Genomic DNA, 24,691 nt, shown 5'->3' on the forward strand with positions numbered 1-24,691 from the left:
GTGAACAACGGCTGCGGAGATTTGTACGGGTGAATAAACGTGAAACTGTAGAGCAATCGACCGCTCAGATGAACCAAACGGCTACCAACAGCGTTTCCTCAACGACGGATCAGCAAACGTTGCTTGGCTGCTATTCATCTGCGACGAAAGATGGAATTTGCACGCCAGTATCACAATTTTACGTCCACTTAGTACCGACGGGTGGCCTTTTCGGTTGAATCACGTTTTATACCCCATCAGACTCAAAGGAACGACCCTGCAACAATTGTCGGAAGGAATCAGGCTGGAGTAGGGAGCGTTTGTTTTGGGTACTGTTTCCGAGGTGCTCCCTGGGTGATCTCGTCATTCTGTAAGGCACAATGGATCAACACAAGCAGCTTCTATCCTTGGGAAACATATTCATCCCTACAAGCTGTCTGATTTTCCTTGACACGATGGCCTCTACCAGGAGGACAATGCAACATATCAGGATGAGCTTACCATACTCCCCTGGCCACTAAACTCCCCGGATTTAAACCCAATCGAGAATCTGTGTGTCCACCTTAATCGGGCTGTTCGCGTCATGGATCCTCAACCGAGAAATCTAGCGCAGCTGGTCACGGCATTGGAGTCAACGTGGCTCCACCTTCCAGATCACCACGGAGTCTCTTCCTGCACGTCTCGCACCAGTCCGCCCTGCAAAGCGTGCTTATTCAGGCTTTTGAAAGGTGGTCACATTAATGTGACTGGACAGTGTATTTGGGCTGAAGATGTTATTAAGCGGATTATAGTTTTCAACTGAATAAGGCCACATTCAGCAACAATTAATTTTAGGAATGTGACTATTGATTATGAACTCCGCAGGCGCGCGATTCGACAGGGCGCGGGAATGTAGCAAAACCATTACGCATGCGCTGCCGCATCTCAGTTGCAGTTCAGTTTGACAGAGGGCGGCTATGGCCCGAATAAGATGCACTAGTACTTTAGTCGTAAAATTAACTTGAAGATGGCTGCCTAGTTGTCAGCCTCACGTCAACATCAGCCGGCTGTAATCTCATGGGATACCTATTACGACGAAAAAACTTGAATATACAGAAGGAACCAATGGTCGGAAACAAAAATGTCAGGGACTAAGAGGTCCCTAATGATAAAATGCGTGTGACGCACGGGAGTGTCACCTGTTTTGTTTCGTAGAAAACAACTGCTTGCCGCATCGAGGTAGGTGGCCCTACCTTGAAAAACAACATAAAGTCATCTTTGATGCGTTTACAGTGTTTACCATCGTTGGCAGTTCATGATTGGGGAAAGCCGACGGAATATACAGAGAACAGTTTCTACACAACCACAATCGTAATAAGAAGTAATTTACCAGCGCGGATAGAAAGCTGCAATAAACTAAGTCGCTCATGCTACAGAAAGCTAGGCAAATTTCTCGAGAAAGAAAATTTCGCATAGTATAATTTGAGGAGATGGTGATGTAGCCTATCGTGTTGTGAAGGATTCATCAACACGCACCCGTCAACAAGCGCGTAAGATGCACACTACTAGGAATATTGTGTGGAAAGAACTGGTGGAGCAGGTATCACAACTAAAGTATACAAATAATGAGACCAAATTGTTCTGAACCCACAGTTAAGGTCCTTCGATCATTTATGGGTGGTAGTATTTGAATAGGTTAAACTGGCGATGTAAGATGTAAGGCTTTTATGTCAATGGAAATATAATTACACATTTACAACCATTAGTTCTATATCTCTCAGTACTCATCCTAGGATCCTCTGGTATCCGGATAACAAACGATCTAAAATTGTTTGGCACATTCTCTACAAATGTTATTTTACGCCTGTCACCACGTCATTCACGGAAAACATCTGAAGAAAGGCTCTGCCGTGTTTAGATGTCTAAGTGTTCACAGTGTGTTATGCTTCACAGCATAGTAATGATTTAGAACGAGTTTATCTATCTTGTAATAATGCGATGAGTGACTGTAACCAAACATAATTCGAATTTTTCCCGCCGTAGTGTCCCACATAGGTCGATTTATTTATTCTAGAAATTCTTCTAGTTCTTCTTGTACTTCACACAATTTAATGAAATCTGCAACAGCTTGAGCGTGTGCCAGAGCCAACACGATAGCAGATGTACGTCTAGGGAAATATCCCGTGGAAAGATTGCCATACATACAGGGTAAATAATGTATTTTTCAACTGTGCATGAAATGTCTATAATATAAGCTCGTGACACTCTTAAATGGAGCCAGATTCTGATTCCTGCAAAATGGAAGTGCGTCGATATGTCTGATCGAAAGTATCCGGACACCCCTATGTGACACGGAATTGACCATTACAAGTCACGAGAGGCTGACCCGCCAGCATAAAAGAAGGTGAAGGGTATTGTGTTGTCAGTAGAGAACCAATAACAGGAGAATGGCCCGGTGAAGGGAGCTCAATGACTTCACACAAGAACTCGTCATTGAATGCCACCTGAGTAACAAATCCAGCAGGGACATATCGACCCTTCTATAGCTGACAAAATCGACTGCCGGTGATGTGATTGTAAAGCGGAAAAACGAAGGAACAACCATTGCCAAACCAAGACCAGGTACCGACCAGGGATCGTTGAACATTAAGGAGGGAAGCTGTAAAATATTGCATGAAATCAACGGAGGGAATTACTCGCGACTTCCAAAATAATATCAGAAGTCCAGCTAATACAATGGCTGTGCGTAGGAAGTTAGAAAAAAAAGAGGTACAATGATCAAGCAACTCCTCACATGTAACACATTTCTTAAGCCAGTGCTAAGCAAGGCTTGAGGGGGTCTCAAGTGTGATACCACTGGACAGTGGATGACTGGAGTCGAGTGATTTGGAGTCACGAATCACACTATACCCTGTGGCAATCCTACAGAAGGGTTTGGGCTTGGCGAATGCCTGGAGAACGTTAGCCGCAACCTTGCGTAGTGCCATCACTAAAGTACTGAGTAGGTGGTGTTACGGTATGGGGTCGTTTTGAATGTGGTCCCCTTTATTGCGTATAAGAAAATGTTAAATGCGAAAGTATATGAACACATTTTAAGCCATGTGTACTGTGTACAGTAGAGGAACAGTTCGGAGACGATGACTGTTTATACAAGCATGAAAACGCCATCTGTCGTAAAGCAGCATCAGTGATGCAATGGTTTGTGGACAGTTTCATTTCTGAACTACCCTGTCCGGAGTCCCAAACTGGATGATATCCTGTTTCTTAAGGCATCTAACTCCTTACACAGTACAGTATTATCTGATCTCAACCGATCTTTCTGTTTGGTAATGCCCCATATTCTTGACTCTGTCATTGTGAAGCCTCTTTTCCATACAAGAAATGCAACAAACAATAAAAATAAAATAATAAAAGTATAGCTAACTGTATCACTAAAGTATTACTCCCAGTCCTCGTGCTTAATCATCAGGCATCTGGATTCACGACACTGTTTCACATAATGCCCATACCTACGGCACTTCAAATATGTCACTGCAGCTGATTCAGTACAGGATGCACTATGATCTAACACATTACATGGTACGCACCATTCTGGGCGCACACCTTCACAGTCCTCTAATATGTTCCTATTGCATTGACTCAACCCCCAGTGCTCACAACTCGCCGGCCGCTGTGGCCGTGCGGTTCTAGGCAATCGGGAACCCCGCTGCTGCTTCGGTCGCAGATACGAATCCTGCCTCGGGCATGGCTGTGTGTGATGTCCTCAGGTTAGTTAGGTTTAAGTAGTTCTAAGTCTAGGGGACTGATGACCTCAGATGTTAAGTCCCATAGTGCTTACAGCCATTTGACCCATTTTTTGCTCATGCCACTCAACAAACGTAACCCGAAAACCTAAATGCCAGTCCTGGCATTGAGCCAATAGACTTGCAGGCAAAACCAACACTAAAGAGCGAGGAAAAAGAAACAGTCTCTGCTATCACCGCGCCTCCCATCGCCCTCCTCCTACTCCTCTCTGTCTCTCTCTCTCTCTCTCTCTCTCTCTCTCTCTCTCTCTCTCTCTCACACACACACACACACACTTACTCTGCGTTTTATGTGTGTAACTCCATTTGGCGACTTCTAGCCCTAGTTCTCAGAAGTCACTTCTTTCACCATCTTTGTGGATTCACTGGCCACTGTCGTCTCTAATTGGCAGTAGCAAAAATGAAGTGATCGTATGGCATTTATTGGCCGGGATATCCCCTTCGGGGTTCGGCCGCCATATTGCAAGTATTTTTGGTTGACGCCACTTCGGCGACTTGCGTGTCAATGATGATGAAAGACACAAAACACCCAGTCCCCTGCCGGGAATGGCAACGCTACCGCGGCGCTACAGAGGCGGACGGTCGTAAGCCACTGCTGACGCCACGTGTGGTAGAGTGTATCAGAACGACAGGTGTAATTAGGTAACCTGCGGTAGGTTGTGATGGCGCAGCGTTGTGATGGTTCAGCGAGTTGATTGGCAGGGCAGCAGGTTCATAAAGCCAAGTGGATGTCCGCTGATAAATCATAGTAGCAGCTCCCAGTAGGATGTTTATTCAGTGTGTAAGATACAGCAGTTGTAATGTTGTCTTGCTGCAGTCACCAGCTGGAGATGGTCGCCGGCTCTGGAGTGTGGAGAGGGTGCTAACCTCAACATGTGGCCTTCGAAGACTGAGCCACCCCAGTAGCATTGCCCCATCAGACGGGCGTTGGTGGTGCGGAGTCGTGTCTTTAGCACTCTGGCGGCGAACGAAGACGTGCAGCATCATATCCCAGGCATGTGGCCGGCGCGCAGTTACAACTGTTTCCACGGACGTTGGTCACGTTGGCTGGCGCGAATGCGCAGCTCGATGCAGGAGACACGAGAGCGTTCAGAGCCGAACCATGACCACCACCCAGCGTAGCATGCAGCCACAGTGGCCTGCAGTTCATGTCTACAGTAGTAAGAGTGCCAGCCCAGGGCGGGCGGCAAATCGGCAGGTAGTCAAACCCAGAAGTGAACCATGAATCCCCAGTAAGTGACCTGAAATCCTTATAAGACAGCCAGCAGATATTCCCCCAGCTGGACGGCACCAGTTCGACTCCCAGCGGGATCAGGCCCAGGGGCAGCCAGTAATTTCCCAGCTAGCGAAGGCAGCCTCTAGTATTATCAGCACCCCTGACCGTATACATGGCGGCCCTCCACTGTTTCGCCCAGCTACCACTCCGTATCAGATAGAACAAGGAAGTGGTCTCGTGTGGGGCCTAGAGGCGTTGTAATCTAGGTCGCCATTGATACAGTCTGCTTCCATGCTTCTGCTCTGTCAGAAATGTTACAGCTCTAGCTCCAGTCATTGAAGCTAATTACGTGTTAACGTTTACCGCTGTGAGATACGGGAAGCGATTCCTGTTGTGTCAGCAAAGTTCACTTGTAGCTTCTTGCAAAAGTACACCTCGTCAGCTTCTGTTTGCTTCACCTCTCTAACCCTTCCTGCGTCAGCCCATGGTGAAATATCCTGCGCTACAGTCGCAGGTTCGAATCCTGCCTCGGGCATGGATGTGTGTGATGTCTTTAGGTTAGTTAGGTTTAAGTAGTTCTAAGTTCTAGGGGACTGATGACCTCAGAAGTTAAGTCCCATAGTGCTCAGAGCCATTTGAACCATTTTTTTTTTTTTTGAAATATCCTGTTAACCCAGCCACTAGTGTTCAACCGCCGTATAAAGAGGCCGTGGTGCAACAGTACGTCACTGCCGTGAAATGGTCGCTCGGAATATTTGTTTTCATCATCTTTGCCCAACGAAAAACATGCATGTTTTTCCTAATATTTTCTCATACGCTTACAATGATCTTCATTATAATTCACGTTCGCTGGGCGGCATCACAAATTTTCTATACGCGTTACGTATTTTGACTCAGTGTGCTACTTCTCTTTGACCAAAATTGAGAAAATAAACAATAGTAACAAAGTACAAGTCAAAGGAGACGGTTTGACTGATATTCCTTTGCAGCCGTTTAGGTGAGAGCTTGAATGTTCGTTTCAACGAAACAGATGTGTACAGGTAACTATCTCAATTATGTACGTTGCAGGGAAAAAATGCAACACACTCAAGGACTGTGTTCAGTGGCAGCAGGGTATAATATGTGCATACTGAGGTATTGCTCTCTTAGTGACCCATTTGTCACGGTCATCGGCGATCAGACGGCGCTGAGGAAACTTGTCTGTGCGCTCTCTGTTTCGACTCTGCAAGCAGTAACTGTGCTGAGTTTAGAGGTACACAGTCTTTGCAACATTCATTGTCAGATACAACCAAGTCTCATCTGAGAGTACGTACTCCTATTGAATAGGATCAGTCATTCGAATGGGGTCACGCTGTGGGCCTGTGGAAGGCTGTATGGATGTATCGACGGACTGCTGAAAATGTTGGGCAAAATGTACCGGTGATGTGCCACTGTTTTCAACCTGGTGTGAAGAGTATTCCCACGCCTTTAGACCAGGATCTAGACGTCAGCGTGGTACAGACGCACGTCAAGACCTATGAGTTGTTCAAACAACGGTGGCCGACCGAACATCATCCAGGGCCGAAATCCTGGGACATGTTGCACCTGCTGTGTCGACAGGACCATTAGGGACGGTATGATTACTGCAGGATTAAGATCATGTGTGCCTCTGACAGGGCTGCCACTGACACTACCAAGACACCGCCAAACCTGGCTACTCTGAAGTCGTGAAAGATTTGACTGGAGAGTGGAATGACGCTCTGTTGTCTTCAGTGATGAGAGTAGGTTCTGTCTGTTTCCGAGTGATAGGCTTCTGTCTGTTTGCGAGAGGTAGAAATACATATGTGTAACGTAGACCTAGCGAGCTGCCTATTCCAGAGAGCAGTTGCCCGCGACACACAGGTCGAATCCCAGGCTTCATGGTGTGGGGAGGGAGGGAGGGCTTCAGTTACAGCTTGCCGTCACATTTGGTGTTTTTTCAGGGTAAAATAACCAGTGTCCGCTATTGTTATTACTTCGACAAGAAGGTAATGTTCTTTTTCACCAGGACAATACACGTCCACATACGGCTGCACGTCCACAAAGCTGCACGCCCACAAACGGCTGCTGCGATGCAACGTGCTTTCTCTGTTGTACAACTACTAGGAGAAAGCGGTGCTACAAGTTCCGATTTTTATTTAACCTCAAATTCGTTAAGAATACTTGATTTTAGTATTCATGTGATGCCACCAAAATTAACTTATATATGTAACGTTGATATTAAGTTAGTTATTTGGGTCATTTGTTGAGAGATTTTTTAGTAATAATATTTTAATGTCTGAAGTCGTAAAATAACAACTTACCCCGACTTGGGGCAAATTGTTAACAAGCTGGGGTAAGTTGTTACTATAATTGTTAAAGCTATTATTTGTGAAATAAAAAACAATAAATTATTAAACCATGTCTGTTCCTTTAAGTAATAATCAACAATGTCGTATGAACCACCAGATAAAAATTTTGTATGTTATATAAAAAGTAACTATAATTTGTACTTAAACAATTATTAACCCTTTAGTAATTAACAGATTATCAGATAGCTTTTAACTAATCAGCCTTGATAATTCAGTCTTCAATCATATCGACCTTGTCTTAGGCTGAAAATATGAATCATATTGCCGTCATAGGCAGAAAACATATATACTTATAATTAATTAACCGTCAGAAGACATATCATAATCACAGTTCGGGCGTAGGTAGGTTAGTAAGGCTTGATTCTGCCTACATCTGGTATGGGCCCAGTTCTTACATTCTTGACACTGAATCCATTCTTCCCCGGAACGTGAATTAGAGTAACTGTCACAGCACACTAGACACTAATACTCTAAACTGTCCTGTTCATTCTCAGACTTTTCACTACTCGTTTGTAAAACTTGTCGTTTAACAGTCTTCCATTCCCTTTGCCTTTTCGTGTTCCATTTCCTTGTGTTGTTTTACCTTTCCCTTTATTTTTTCTCGCTTTTTCATTGTTGATGTTCACTTTCCTTTTCTTGCTTTGCTCTGCTGCTAAGGTTTGTTTTACTGGAGTATCGGTTAAAATAGCGAATTTTCTAAGGCATCTCTAAGTTGTTTCAATCCTTGGCGGTGCCTTCAGAAAAGGACGTACCACTTTTGCACAGAAAGGGACTTGATCTCCGAGTTGTTCTTCTATGACATCAGAAGATACAGGCAGATTAATAACGCGTGATGGCCCTGGCGCATCAATGATTTGTCTTGTATCTGTACTAATGTTTACAATTTCAGATGCATTAGCGTCTATGCTAGTAACCGTCTCTGATACTGCTTCCGACCTATTGGTGATGATGTAATGTGAAATGCCTGAAGCCACATCTGATGCATTTACTAAAGCTTAAGGGCGATCTGTAACATCCGATGGAGCACAGTAGTTTTCTGAAAAACATTGGAGACATAAGTCCAAATGCCAGCTTTTCTGAAAGCGCTCATTACGTTTATGGTAGTCACTGCACGAGGTAGCGCGTATCTAACAATTTCTGGGATCTCATATATCGATATTGTCTTGCCAGGATTATTGCGTAGCCAATTGTACTGAGCCTTTGCACAGTATCTTTTGAAAGGTGCATTTTCTCCAACATCCAATGGCTGTAGGCAGTGTGTACAATGAGGTGGGAATGACAGCATTATAATGGAGTTAGATTCCGTTTTTTCCACCGCATTGATATCAGTATGCGCCGATAGATTCTGGTGGTCTGCCTTTTATAAACAAATCCTTGTATTGAAGCCTTGGGAAAATAAACATGGGAGGAACAGCATGACCTAATGTATTTACTGCCAGTTCCACTGTAACCAATGTCCCACGTTCAGCAGATAGTATGGCTCCAACTTGCTTCATTCCCTTCTTGGCAATAATTTTCCTCGACCTTAGCACTGTGGTAACGCCTGTTTCATCTAAATTACATATTCTTGAACGTGGAAATTTATATTTATCCAACACTGTGCTGAGCTTTGTAAAAAATTCGGAACATTGTGTTTATTAAATGATGTCGTCCTACTGGCACTCGTTGACGCCGGTGTTCTTATTGACAGCTGAGAATCTCTTTTTTAAAAACCAGTCATCCAGTCTGGGCCAGCTTTTTTATTTTCGTGCCACGCTGGTGGAATATTGGGCGCATTGAATTTCAATGCCCATTCGTACGCTAACTTTTTGACTTCTTCTGGCAGAAGACCAAAGAAAATTGAAGCACACTGCAACAGATGTTCTGCTAACTTATCTTCCTATTCTTCTGTAAAGACCAATCTTACTTTTTTGTAACCAATCGCGATATTTTCTACGCCAGATCTTAGCTTTTTGACAAGTCTGTATAAAGTCATCTGACAAATATATAATTCTTTGGCAACAGTTTTTATTTTCCTGCCATCGTTGAGAACTGCATCTGCTGCTTTTTGCATCAACTCCTGTGACACAGAACCTCGTGTTGTTTTTCGAGTATACATCCTCATACTACAAAATAAAAAAATAACGATATTTATATTACATTGGTGGTACAAATGAATTGGGGCAAGTTGCTCCGAGGTCCCAACGTACCCCCGAAAAAAGGTACATCTAGCCCCATCACACATATTGAAATAAACCAATATATTGGTTACGTTACGAAACATAGGCAATTTACGCATTGTGTATCAAAACAGGAGATAAATATTTACAATAAAACCCTGAAACACTAAAGGCTACTCGTTAAAGTTCGTGAGATAGATGAAAAATAACAAATGCCAAAATATTTACTTACGTGAACCAGCGATGCACGTGCTGTCGTTCCGATGTTCTCGCGACCACTAGCCTGTTCACGATAGCTGTCGTCGGGGCGCTGTGGCGTTTCATTTCACGGCGTGTTTACTTCATATTCATATCTCTTTCCCTCGCGGAGTTATTTCAATCGGAACAACTTACCTCGGTAACTTCCAGCCCCTCTCTCCCCTACCCTGGCCAGCAAGATCACCAGATCTCTCAGCAATTGAACACCTATGGGACATGTAAAGTGGGAACTTACTGGTTGCCAGGGTCTGCAAAAACCAATGCTGAAGTCCAACAGAAAGCCCATGATTCTTGGGACAGTATCGTTTGGATACGTAAAAACATGTGTCCGTTGCCAACACAGGGGCTACATTGCGTTTTTATGCGACTGTCTGGGCACCTTTTACTGTGATATCTGTGTTTCATTTGGTCTGAATTTTTTATCATATACTGCTTCAATAACACCTCTATCCTCACCTGTCAATAAAATGAACATTGAGGGTTTGGCATTTTTTTCCACAGCAGTGTAGATGGTTTCGCAGCAGTAGAATGTATTTTCTTTCTTCAATGGGAAACTGTACCTATAAAGTTAGAAAAAATTTAAAGCGATATTAAAATGTATGAAAATATTTCTTTTATCTAAACAATGAATGAAACATGTTTATCTGGGGGAAAAGTTATATTACACCGTCTAAACTCTGTAACCGTTTTTCAAAAATTTTGTCGCTCGCTGCAGCAAATCTTAATTTTTCATGTTCTTCAATAGATTTAAAAATGTGTATAGAAAATAACATGCTCTTTTTCTTTCAACACTCTGGTTTCCCTTCACAACGAATAAATCTTTCGTTTTTCTTTCAACAGGAGTTTGGAGTCGAGTCTTTTCAACAAAGCGAATGAGCTGCAAGAGGACATCAGCTTAAAGAGGTTTGATCTGCGCGTCGCCCAGATCCATTTGGGCGCAGTTAAGGCACAGGTACGGACAACACACGCTCTCTGCACGCTGTACACTGACATACATAGTGTAGGAGGAGTGGTATGTATCCCTCCTATCCCTGACTCCCCCTCTAGCTTCGTATGGAACATAAAATGTAATGATTATTTTGCTGTTATGAGCAGAATGCCACAAGGTCCAATCGTCTGCAGAAGCATCTCCGTGGTTTATGCTATGACTACCTACATTACCCGTAGCTTTTAAGCGTTTGCCAGCTATAATCGTGGGCCTGGGGACTTGACTGATTGCCCACTCTCCAGCTAGCAACTGTATGAATCAAGTCTAGACAGATTAAAAAAAAACTAGGCGTTTCCATCTTGAAGTCAATACAAAAGATCGCGTCGATAAACGTCATGACTTTGAAATAAGTGGGTTTGTATGAGGATACTTCAAAAAGTAAGTTACAATTTTTATAACACTCCAAGTAACTTTTAATAAATGTTGCACGTAGAAGTTGACAGACGCATTTGGGCCCTACAAAGCTAGCTGAGTACTATCGCCTACCTTTGGTAATCATTCGGCTATATTCGATAGACAATAGCCGTCAATTGTTTTAGAAACATGTTCCTTGCAATTTCTAAGTACCATAACAATCATAGTTCACAGACAGATTTTCCATTAGGTCCTACAAATTAATAATTACTATCTTATATTTTAAATAAATGAGAAACCATAGTATGATTCACATCTGAATTGCGAATCTTTCCCTTGAAATCACGTCTTGCGTCATCTCGAATTTTCAGGCTGAGCGATATACCCCACCTAGGAGCCTTCAGACGGGAAGCACGGAGCAGAATGCCCTTTGCTCACAGTTTAGGTACGCATTGTTAAGTCTGCTGCTCTGTTCTTTCTCCCCATTGTCGTCTGTTCGTCTTTTGTGCACACTGTACTAAAGGTTTTCTGTGCGTGTTTGTCACTGAGAAAAACTGTGACTGCATGCGACACAGAAAGTTCCATTGCTGAAGCGAAAATTAGACCAGTACTGTGAAACTGGTCCATGCCGGATAATCCAAACAAATTAAAAGTGACTGAAGCTTAAAATGAAATACACTACTGGCCATTAAAATTTCTACACCACGAAGATGACGTGCTACAGACGCGAAATTTAACCGACAGGAAGAAGATGCTGTGATATGCAAATGATTAGCTTTTCAGAGCATTCACAAAAGGTGGGCGCCGGTGGCGACACCTACAACGTGGTGACATGAGGAAAGTTTCCAACCGATTTCTCATACACAAGCAGCAGTTGACCGGCGTCGTATGGTGACACGTTGTAGTGATGCTTCGTGTAAGGAGGAGAAATGCGTACCATCACGTTTCGGATTGTAGCCTATCGTGATTGCGGTTTATCGTATCGCGACATTGCTGCTCGCGTTGGTCGAGACCCAATGACTGTTAGCAGAATATGGAATCGGTGGGTTCAGGAGGGTAGTACGGAATGCCGTGCTGGATCCCAACGGCCTCGTATCACTAGCAGTCGAGATGACAGGCATCTTATCCGCATGGCTGTAACGGATCGTGCAGCCACGTCTCGATCCCTGAGTCAAAAGATGGGGACGTTTGTAAGACAACAACAATATGCTCGAACAGTTCGACGACGTTTGCAGCAGCATGGACTATTAGCTCGGAGACCATGGCTGTGGTTACCCTTGACGCTGCATCACAGACAGGAGCGCCTGCGATAGTGTACTCAACGACGAACCTGGGTGCACGAATGGCAAAACGTCATTTTTTCTGATGGTTCCAGGTTCTGTTTACAGCGTCGGCCAGTGTGGCCGAGCGGTTCTAGGCGCTTCAGTCTGGAACCCCGTGACCGCTACGGTCGCAGGTTCGCATCCTGCTTCGGGCATGGATGTGTGTGATGTCCTTAGGTTAGTTATGTTTAAGTAGTTCTACGTTGTAGGGGACTGATGACCTCAGATGTTAAGTCCCATAGTGCTCAGAGCCATATGAACCATCTGTTTACAGCATCATGACGGCCGCATCCGTGTTTGGCGACATCGCGGTGAACGCACATTGGAAGCGTGTATTCGCCATTTCTATACTGGTGTATCACCAGGCGTGATGGTATGGTGTGCCATTGGTTACATGTCTCGGTCACCTCTTGTTCGCATTGACGGCACTTTGAACAGTGGACGTTACATTTCAGATGTGTTACGACCCGTGGCTCTACGCTTCATTCGATCCCTGCGAAACCCTACATTTCACCAGTATAATGCACGACCGCATGTTGCAGGTCCTGTACGGGCCTTTCCGGATATAGAAAATGTTCGACTGCTGCCCTGACCAGCACATTCTCAAGATCTTTCACCAATTAAAAACGTCTGGTCAATAGTAGCCGAACAATTGGCTCGTCACAATACGCCAGTCACTACTCTTGATGAACTGTGGTATCGTGTTGAAGCTGCATGGGCAGCTGTACCTGTACACGCCATCCAAGGTCTGTTTGACTCAATGCCCAGGCGTATCAAGGCCGTTATTACGGCAAGAGGTGGTTGTTCTGGGTACTGATTTCTCAGGATCTATGCACCCAAATTGCGTGAAAATGTAATCACACGTCAGTTCTAGTATAATATATTTTTCCAATGAATACCCGTTTATTATCTGCATTTCTTCTTGGTGTAGCAATTTTAATGGATGGTAGTGTGTGTAGATCATACAACAAAGATTTTGGACTCCTGCTACTGCAGGAGAGGGTTCTTACTGCTAGGTGCTCGCAATTATTTGTTGATCTTTAGCAAGGTATTTAGCGCACAAACATGTATACCTGATAGAGGGTGGCAATTATTGAACTAATGGCTCTGAGTACTATAGGACTTAACTTCTGAGGCCATCAGTCCCCTAGAACTTAGAGCTACTTAAACCTAACTAACCTAAGGACATCACACACATCCATGCCCGAGGCAGGATTCGAACCTGCGACCTTAGCGGTCGCGCGGTTCCAGACTGTAGCGCCTAGAACCGCTCGGCCGCCCTGCCGGCAATGATTGAACTACATGAAAAAAAATGTAGTTACAAACTAAAGCGTACACAAACATTATTCAACATGTAGACGTCACTACAGGTATTCGGATTTAGGTTATGACATGTTCGATATGCCTGCCATCATTGGCGATGATGTGGTGCAGGCAAAGAGCAAACTTCTGCGTGACCCACTGAAGTGTAGGAACCTCGATGCCGTCGATGACCTCGTAAATGGCTCTTTTCAGCTCAGTAATGGTTTTGGCGTTATTTCTGCACACCTTGTCTTTAATATGGGAGTCGCATGTTTTCAGATCCGGAGAATATTGCGGTCACTCGAATGGCCAGCGGCCTCCAGGTACCTTATAGCCAATGCGATCCCCAAAGTGCTCCTCCAGAACATCAAACACTCTCTTGCTTCGATAGGGTCGAGCTCCATCTTGCTTGAACCACATCTTGTCGAAATCAGGGTCACTTTCGATAATAGGGATAAAATCATCTTCCAAAACCTTCACGTATCGTTCGGTAGGAACGAATATCGCACCAATTATTCCGTCACTGGACATTACACACAACACTGTCGCCCGTTGAGGGTGAAGAGACTTCTCTATCGCGAAATGCGGATTCGTCGGCCCCACATAATGCCACTCCAAAACAGCAGGGAACCTCCACCTTGCTGCACTCTATGGACAGTGTGTCTAAGGCGTTCAGCCTGACCGGGTTGCCTCCAAACACGTCTCCAACGATTGTCTGATTGAAGGCATATGCAACACTTATCGGTGAAGAGAACGTGATGCCAATCGTGAGCGGTCCAATCGGCATGTTGTTGGGCCCATCTGTACCACGCTGCATTGTGTCGTGGTTGCAAAGATGGACCTCGCCACGGACGTCGCGAGTGAAGTTGCGCATCATGCAGCCTTTTCCGCTCAGTTTGAATAGTAACACGACGTCCTGTGGCTGCACGAAAAGCATTACTCAACATGGTGGCGTTGTTTCAGGGTTCCCCCGAGCTATAATCCGTAGGTAGCGGTCATCCACTTCAGTAGTAGCCCTTGGGCGGCCTGAGCGAGGCATGTCATCGACAGTTCCTGTCTCTCTGTTTCTCCTCCATGCCCGAACAACATCGCTTTGGTTAAGTCCGAGACGTCTGGACACTTCCCTTGTTGAGAGCCCTTCCTGGCGTAAAGTAACAATGCGGACGCGATCGAACCGCGTTTTTGACCGTCTAGGGATGGTTGAACTACAGACAACACGAGTCGTGTACCTGGTGGATTGACTGGAACTGATCGGCTGTCGGACCCCCTCCGTCTAGTAGGCGCTGCTCATGCATGGTTGTTTACATCTATGGGCGGGTTTAGTGACATCTCTGAACAGTCAAAGGCACTGTTTTTGTGATACAATATCCACAGTCAACGTCTATCTTCAGGAGTTCTGGAAACCGGGGCGATGCAAAACTTTTTTGGTGTGTGTAGTAGGCTGTTTCGTTGCCAGTCGCATTTCGCTTCTTATATTTTCGAAGTATGTTCTGTGGCGATTTCGTGTGGTCCTTAATTCATATGTACGTCGTGTTTGGATATCCTGTATTGCCTAGAATATTCCTTTTCTTGACATTTACCTCCACATTTCGCTACATATACGCAAGTGTTTTTTCCAGATACATTTATCTGTGGTGACAGTATTTTGTGAACTCCTGGTACTGATTATAAATAAAAGAAAACGAGGACTATGGAAAATTATTTATAGAGGGCTAACTTTAAAACACCTGAAAATTCTTTATTCTTGTTTTAATAACGATTATGTTCCCACATCGCCAGGGTTTCTACGGTATTGAAATAGAAACAAAGAGAACATATCGCAAAGGTTCATTCGAAAATTTTGACACATTGCAACTGCCATGCAGCTGAACGTGTAAATGTTAGTACTTGTTTAACTGACCTTTGTGTATCGGTAACGGTTGTTACTACAAAAGCTTTGTGCTTACTGATACTTCCTCAAAAAGATCAGTTCTATTTCTTCTTATTAGATCTAATATAAATGTACCATGAGTGGTTTTTCGAAGTATCTGTTCTGAGAAGTTTTCAGAGAAACGATTTAGTATTATTTCACAGGCTTGCTCGTCACGCCTAACAGTTATAAAACTGTAATTATCCCCAATGATTGTTGGTTGATTATACGGTCCTTCAATGATGACAGCATATTGGGGAGCATACGTAATAGCTGTCTGAAGTTCTCTCTTATTTTCTCATGAAAATCTAAGGGTGAGTCTGTCAGTCTATAGGAGGACCCAATTATAAGTTTATGCCCTCCTTTGGCATTTCACCAGCTCGAGTCAAGTACTGACTCAAAGGTGCAACTTCCCAATAGTTCGTGTATCGTGGAATTGATTTTCACGGTGGAAACTCGGCAGACGCGTTGCTCTACCTCCAAGGAATGGCTGTCGACCGGAGTAGTTTGAGGGTAGGTTTAATAGCGCAAACGATATTCTACAATTTAGATGTATCCTAATTAATTAACTAATAGAGAAGTGTACTAATAGAGAAGTGTACTAATAGAGAAGTGTACGGATTTTAGTCACTAAGGCAGTATCACCAACAGCACTACTAGTAGTTGGGTAATTGCTTTAAGGGCTGAATATTAGTTTCGTAATGGTAGAAGAAAGATCTTATTCTTTTCCTTTTTCTGTTGATTTTCTTTACTAGGATATTTACTTTTTGGTATTTTTTAGCATTTGGATTTTGCCTTTGTAATATTTTAACTACCGGGTTGTATTAATTATTTTATACATTTTTATTATATGCAAAAATGTAAGTTGTAAGACCTATTACCTTTCCAGGTAACAAACTGTAATTGTGAAGAACAGATAAATAAAAATTTGCCAATACTTCCTCTCCATACATCACCTCATGTTAACAGTTAATAACAGTTCTCGAAACATATTGTGCCTTGAGTAATAAACATACCTACGTAAATGAAAAATGTTATTTTGCAACGGAAAGCGTTCTTTACAGTGCCAGTAAATTGTGGTTGTACAGCCACTGCCGTTGCAAGACACATGTTAATTCTGATTATGTGAAATTACTGAGATCTCTTCTGAACACAATAAACGCAAGTCTCTGTTATCAACTTATGAAAAAGGACTTCATTGGTTACTGCAACTGAATATACACAAATTTAGAATGTACTGACCCTCATCAGAGTAATACACCCTGTTTGTAATTGATATATGTATTCTGTGAGAACGTGAAAGATTTGGGGTGATATGCGTGATATCTTAAATTCCCTGAAAGTCTTTGTTGCATAAGTTGTGTTCGTAAGCTGTGAACTCTCTGTTTCTCCTTACCTAGTTCTCTTTCTCTCTATCTGTGTACCCTGTATTCCATTATCTCTGCAGGATTCTTATGTATTGTTTCTTTCTTTTTTCTGCCCTGTTCCCCTCACTCTTTATTTCTTTCTGTAGAAAACACGAAAAACTAATTTGAAAAGTGAGTACCAGCAATGATAGTTCGGACTAATAAAACATTATATAAATGTTTCCTTTGCCGTGCGCTATGTTCCACTTAGCACTGCATTAATTTTCACGGTTTTGCGAGAGACTGCCACTTTTTATATCATATCAAAACGTGTATATTGCGTGAAGTATGCCTTATAATGACGAACTATTCTTCCTCTGTAGAACAATACTAGATGAGGTAGGGTACGTACGAAATGTCGCCTACGCTAACAACCGAGAACCGAAGAGAAACGGGCTGGAGTTCGAACAGACAAGAAGTGAAGAATGGTTCCGCCGGTCCATCTATATACGTCAGGTTATCCAGTAAGAGCTTAACACTATTGAGAGGCGCGTTCGGGGAAGAAAGATTTATTGTGCCAGTTTTGACGGGTCCTCTGCGTTTGTGAAGAGAAAGAAACAAGATTCGACTGGGCGCTTCCATTAGCTGTTGATATCATTCGTCATACTTATAAGCACTGTTTACGTCGGTGCAATCTAACGGACCCAATTACTCGTTCTTAATCTTCTAAAATCTGCCGCATCACTACATATTTTAAATTAATGTCCCCGCCGCGTTTTTCTGTCGGTATGTGAAGGCTAATGTCAGGAACTACTGCAAGGCTTTTGATATGGTTTCACTAATACATAGATAGTTTCATGAGCAAGGTTTGTGTACATAATTTATAAATATTTCGTGCAAACTGGCTGAACTATGATGAATTAAGGTCCTCCCTGCCTTTTTTCTGTCTGTATATGGGCTCTAACAACCTTACCACAACAAAGGTCAAAAATTAATTATGATTGTAGTGTTGTTCACGCTGCTAAATATTGCATTTTCGGGCTACAACAAAGTTATATTATGTGGCAGGCGCCATTAGAGCACAGTTAATAAAGTCATTTCTTGAAATAATAGATAAACTAGGTACTCATCTTTTCGTGTTTCCCACGCTGGTCTCGTTGTGAACTCATGGCTCAATCGTCGAAAATCTAGGTAGTGATGATTCCAAGCTCGGATGCAAAGACGCCTAGGTGTTATTCTGCGATATTCAAAAGTTTTATAGATGTGTTTCATAAACCATTCTTGAAGATTAAACTTTTGCAAGTTAGGGCAATGGTGATGTAAAAAAGTAATCAGCACTCCGAATTTAAGTTACACTCCTTTTTTATTACTTTTGTTGCAATATCACGTAACTCGTTCCAAAACATCTTCCTCATTGTTAAAGTTCACATTTCATAAACTGACTACAATTTGCGTCTTTTTAACATGACGACCAAAGCTTGACTCTCTAATAACCGCTTACGCGCCCAAAAATCAGAGTTACAAGAACGTCAATGATCGTAGTGACAAAAGAAAGAATACACATAAGAATAATATCATTGCAATATATACATATCGATGTATCGAAGTACCTCTACATTAATGAAATCAAATCTGAATGTTGTCACAGAAATATGTTAACTATTTTACAGAAACACAGTAGAATATTGCTGGTATCGAGAGGTTGAGGCGAGGTGCCGTAATGGTTACGTAATTCAAATACCATGACAAGGCTAATATCGAGAACTATTGTAGGGATTTTGACACACTTTTCATTAATAGAGTGGAGGTTAGTGTAGTAATTTATTACGAAGGTTTGTGCACGTAATTCATTACCACTACGTCAGTAAAATCGTCCTGCCATAGGTACTTAAGCCGGCCTTGGTGGCCGAGCGGTTCTAGGCGCTACAGTCTGGAACCGCGCGACCGCTACGGCCGCAGATTCGAATCCTGCCACGGGCATGGATGTGTGTGATGTCCTTAGGTTGGTTAGGTTTAAGTAGTTCTAAGTTTTGGGGGACTGATGACCTCAGATGTTAAGTCAGTGCTCAGAGCCATTTGAACCATAGGTACTTAGTGCGAAGCTGGGGCGGGTCGCTAGTATAATCATAGAATGAAATACATAACAGCCCATGTAACTCGATACGTCTAATAATCCCTAATCCCCTGTAACTCATTTTACTGAAAAACAAGGGAACCCACAACAACAGCCAAGATTCTGTTTAAATCTTCATAAGTCTTCTCCTATTCAGTCTAGAATCTTGCCCAAAACAAAAAATTAATCACTCCCCGTCATTCATTAGAGAGTATAAAAACCTGCACTGCGAATCGATACATAGGATTCCTATTTATTTGAACTGAACTTTATTTGGAGAGACCTTTGATATCTAACGGATGATGGCAGTATGAAAAACAACATATTGAATAAAATAATCCCGCAACGGTGTAGAAACTATTTATTTTAACTGGAAAATTACACAGGCTTTTACAATGCATCGCTGGATCTCCGGCGCGGAGGCCACACCAGCGCACCGCACTACCCAATGTGTCAAATACAATGCCCGAAAAAAAAAAGTGATGCACCAACTAAACATGTCAATATAGCTTCGTACACGTACATTCCATTTGCGGGTATGTAAACGATCAGAGTTGCATTGCAATTCTCTGTGACAGGTAGAATAGCCACCAGAGAGAATTGCTGATGTTCTTGTTTGTTATTGTTACTGCTGTGTCTGTCGGTGTAACGAAATAGATGAACACTCCAGAACACACGAAACACTATTGAATGATTACAACACAAATGCCCGCATCTCGTGGTCGTGCGGTAGCGTTCTCGCTCCCCACGCCCGGGTTCCCGGGTTCGATTCCCGGCGGGGTCAGGGATTTTCTCTGCCTCGTGATGGCTGGGTGTTGTGTGCTGTCCTTAGGTTAGTTAGGTTTAAGTAGTTCTAAGTTCTAGGGGACTTATGACCACAGCAGTTGAGTCCCATAGTGCTCAGAGCCATTTGAACCATTTGAACAACACAAATGTGTTTATTTACAATATATACAGTATTGAATACATGTAACTTTATATCTTGTAGTATCCCTGCCTGTTTCGCTAGTACTTGTTATCAACAATCACTAGCAGTCCAAGTATGAATAGCGTTTTGCTAGTTTCGTAAGATCTCACTGACGCTCCACTAGGTTCTTAGGATGTTACTGTACTGTCTTTCGTAACCTCTGCGTGATCTGAGAGTAGTCTGAGGATAATTTGATAACAATATGAGGGGGAGCTCTGAGTTCGTCGGCTTAAAGTGGCGCGCTGGGAATCACAATTGCAGGCAGTGAGGCATGCGAATTCGGCGTCCTCTGGAGTAGAGAGCCTGTATACAGAGAGAGTGGCTATACGCGAAGTTGCCCGTGATTGGTTGATTAGCTTTGGCAGAAAAATGGCGCCAAACGTCTCTCGCGCTTCCTATGTTCGCCGTGCTTTTGAGTTGAATTGAATTTCAGAGGACGTTTGGAAACGATTAAAAGGTATTTGAATTATTGAGAGACTTGTTATGCGTTGTGCATGCATGTTCGATTTAGTTGTATATTTTTTTTTAGTACGTAATTAGAGTTTGCGATCATAAATACGAGTTGAAATAATGAAGTGTTTTATGATGAAGTCGGTAGGCCTACAAGTTTGAAGTAAACACGTTAGTAATTGTACAGTATTGTTTTTGACATCTGTAATTCGGTCTGCAGACGTTCGTAAACGATGCCAGGTTGTGCTGCATTTGGTTTTCCAATAGAGGCGAAGGTGGATATCGCATGTTAGCATTTCCACGCAATGAAGAAAGACTAAAGCAGTGGGCAGTCGCAGTCAACAGGGCTGACATAAATCAAACAGGAGCCTTGTGGAAACCAACCAAGTACTCTTATCTATGCGAAATAAGTGGTTTTTGCTTTTTACTACATGTAAAACAGCTTGCAATGTACATAGTTAAATTTGAAAACACATCTGTAAATTGGCTGTGTGAAAATTATTATAACACATTATTCTTATAAACAAAGGCATTTAACGAATAATTTCGCCGTATTGTCTTGTGCTTTTGATTCGGTGAGTGTGTACTCCCCCACTGGCCATTGAAAAGTCCCGCCCGCACTTTAGCAGAAAAATGGCCGCCGTATCGTCCGGTTGGCCACTCTCTCCCTATACAGTCTCTTTACCTGGAGGCGTGCGTACTGCCACCTGGCGGCATCTGGCGAGCCCTCTATAGCAGCGGCTGGTTTAAATGTTTATTCAGTGGAGATAACAAGCGGCGCGCGTAACGATGTGTGCGGTCGACGAAGACACCGTCTATAGCGTAGTTACCAGGCCTGATAGGGGTGAGAACAGCGTCAGATATTGATTGATTACTGTAAAGGACATTCACTGAGTTACCGCGGGCACATGTCAGACAGCGTTTGAAAAGGTCCCATTGCAGGTCTCCGTTTGGCCGGCAGGTCGAATCGCGCAGTAACCAGATTTGTGGGCATTAGGATGCGACATTAGCCCGATTTGGACTGCACTGGAACGTGAGGGCAAGCGTACTTGTCGTCAAGGATCCGGTCGACGACGTCTGACCACTACAAGGGAGGATCGCCGTACTGTGCACCAAGCACGTCGTAAACCCTTCACGTCTCTGCTTGCCATTCGAGAACAAGTAATGGAATCCCTGCAACATTCTGTGTCATCTCATACCAGTGGTCAGAGACTAGTAGCAGACGGGCTAGGGAAGTACTGTCCCTTGCGGAGGCTGCCGCCAACAGACAACAAAAATGGGTGCATTTGGAGTGGTACCATGACTGGAAGCGTAGACTGCTGGGGACCGGCGTCGCGTTGTGTTCAGCGATGAATGTCGTTTCTGCACTACTCTAGATGACCATCGTCGACGAGTATGGGAAGAGGTACCATTCTTCCAATGTTTTGGGGAGGCACAGCGCTGTTACTCTTCGCTTCGTGGTGTGGGGATCCACCGGGTATGACTTTTAGTGACAGCTGGTAGTCATTGGAGGAATTCTGATGACACAACAGTACGTCAGGGATATGCACACGTCAAAAAAAGTTGTGCATCATCCTGGTTCCCAGAACTCCTGAAGATAGACGTTGACTGTGGCTATTGTATCACAGACACGGCTCGTGTTGTCTGTAGTTCAAATATGCCGAGACGGTCAATACCGCGGTTCAATCATGTCCGCATTCTTACACTGTGCCAGGAAGAGCTCTCAACAAGGGAAGCGTCCAGGCATATCGGAGTGAACCAAAGCGATGTTGGTCGGACATGGAAGAGATACAGAGAGACAGGAACTGTCAATTGCATGCCTCTCCCAGGCCGCCCAAGGCTACTACTACCGGGCATGATCGCTACCAATACATTATGGGTTGGAGGAACCCTGACAGCAACGCCACCATGTTGAATAATGGTACAGATGGGCCCAACAACATGCGGAATGGACGGCTCAGGATTAGCATCACGTTCTCTTCACCGATGAGTGTCGCATATGCCTTCAACCAGACAATCGTCAGAGACGTGTTTGGAGGCAACCCGGTCAGGCTGAATGCCTTAGACACACTGTCCAGCGAGTGCAGCAAGGTGGAGGTTCCCTGCTGTTTTGGGGTGGCATTATGTGGGGCCGACGTACGCCGCTGGTTTTCATGGAAGGTGCCATAACGGCTGTGCGAAACGTGAATGCCATTCTCTGATCGATAGTGCAATCATATCGGCAGCATATTGGCGAGGCAATCGTCTTCATGGACGACAATTCGCGCCCCCATCATGCACATCTTGAGAATGTCTTCCTTCAGGATAACGACATTGCTCGACTAGAGTGGCTAGCATGTTCTCCAGACATGAACAATATCGAACATGCCTGGGATAGATTGAAAAGGGCTGTTTATGGACGACGTGACTCACCAACCACTCTGAGGGATCTCCACCGAATCGCTGTTGAGGAGTGTGACAATCTGGGCCAACTTGATGAACCTGTGGATAGTATGCCCCGACGAATACAGGCACGCATCAGTGCAAGAGGACGTGCTACTGGGTATTAGAGGTACCGGTGTGTACAGCAATCTGTACCACCACCTCTGAAGGACTCGCTGTATGGTGGTACAACATGCAATGTGTGGCTTTCATATGCAGTGAAAAGGGCGGACATGATGTTTATGTTGATCTCTATTCAAATTTTCTGTCCGGGTTTCAGAACTCTCGGGACCGAGGTGATGCAAAACTTTTTTATGTATGTACTACGTTCTCATGTGTTAACTATCTGCGACGGTATCGAGGTGGCACTTTTCAATAGGATAATGTTCGTCCACGCAGCACGTGTCCTTATTAACCGTCTACGTGATGTTGAGGAATTCCCATGCCTGCAAGTACCCAGATCTGTCGCCGATACACCGTATGTGGGACCAGCTCTGACGTCAGCTTCGTCCCAGGGCCAGTAACCAGTTTCGATAGTTGTGAGCTAGCTTGCCTCAGGATAGAATACGAGTACAACGATCTTATGACACTCTTCCCAACCGAATCAGTACATGCATCCTGTCTAGATGGGATCCACCTTCATACTAATAAGTGGGCTCATAGTGCCAAATTCTATGCAAATTTAACTCGATATTGTCATCAGTGAAATACACTCCTGGAAATTGAAATAAGAACACCGTGAATTCATTGTCCCACGAAGGGGAAACTTTATTGACACATTCCTGGGGTCAGATACATCACATGATCACACTGACAGAACCACAGGCACATAGACACAGGCAACAGAGCATGCACAATGTCGGCACTAGTACAGTGTATATCCACCTTTCGCAGCAATGCAGGCTGCTATTCTCCCATGGAGACGATCGTAGAGATGCTGGATGTAGTCCTGTGGAACGGCTTGCCATGCCATTTCCACCTGGCGCCTCAGTTGGACCAGCGTTCGTGCTGGACGTGCAGACCGCGTGAGACGACGCTTCATCCAGTCCCAAACATTCTCAATGGGGGACAGATCCGGAGATCTTGCTGGCCAGGGTAGTTGACTTACACCTTCTAGAGCACGTTGGGTGGCACGGGATACATGCGGACATGCATTGTCCTGTTGGAACAGCAAGTTCCCTTGCCGGTCTAGGAATGGTAGAACGATGGGTTCGATGACGGTTTGGATGTACCGTGCACTATTCAGTGTCCCCTCGACGATCACCAGTGGTGTACGGCCAGTGTAGGAGATCGCTCCCCACACCATGATGCCGGGTGTTGGCCCTGTGTGCCTCGGTCGTATGCAGTCCTGATTGTGGCACTCACCTGCACGGCGCCAAACACGCATACTACCATCATTGGCACCAAGGCAGAAGCGACTCTCATTGCTGAAGACGACACGTCTCCATTCGTCCCTCCATTCACGCCTGTCGCGACACCACTGGAGGCGGGCTGCACGATGTTGGGGCGTGAGTGGAAGACGGCCTAACGGTGTGCGGGACCGTAGCCCAGCTTCATGGAGACGGTTGCGAATGGTCCTCGCCGATACCCCAGGAGCAACAGTGTCCCTAATTTGCTGGGAAGTGGCGGTGCGGTCCCCTACGGCACTGCGTAGGATCCTACGGTCTTGGCGTGCATCCGTGCGTCGCTGCGGTCCGGTCCCAGGTCGACGGGCACGTGCACCTTTCGCCGACCACTGGCGACAACATCGATGTAC

General features: G+C 44.3%; 1 protein-coding gene across 1 annotated transcript in view; it reads left to right on the top strand.

Moving 5' to 3' along the window:
• The window catches only part of LOC126249492 (uncharacterized), a 1,087,724-nt gene that overhangs the window by 540,360 nt on the left and 522,673 nt on the right, over positions 1–24,691 (top strand). The window contains exon 8 of the mRNA XM_049951143.1: positions 10,604–10,715. Coding sequence (XP_049807100.1) covers positions 10,604–10,715 — 112 coding nt within the window. The remainder of the gene's footprint in view (positions 1–10,603; positions 10,716–24,691) is intronic.

The sequence above is a fragment of the Schistocerca nitens genome, chromosome 3 (genome assembly GCF_023898315.1).
Source record: "Schistocerca nitens isolate TAMUIC-IGC-003100 chromosome 3, iqSchNite1.1, whole genome shotgun sequence".
NCBI lineage: Eukaryota > Metazoa > Arthropoda > Insecta > Orthoptera > Acrididae > Schistocerca > Schistocerca nitens.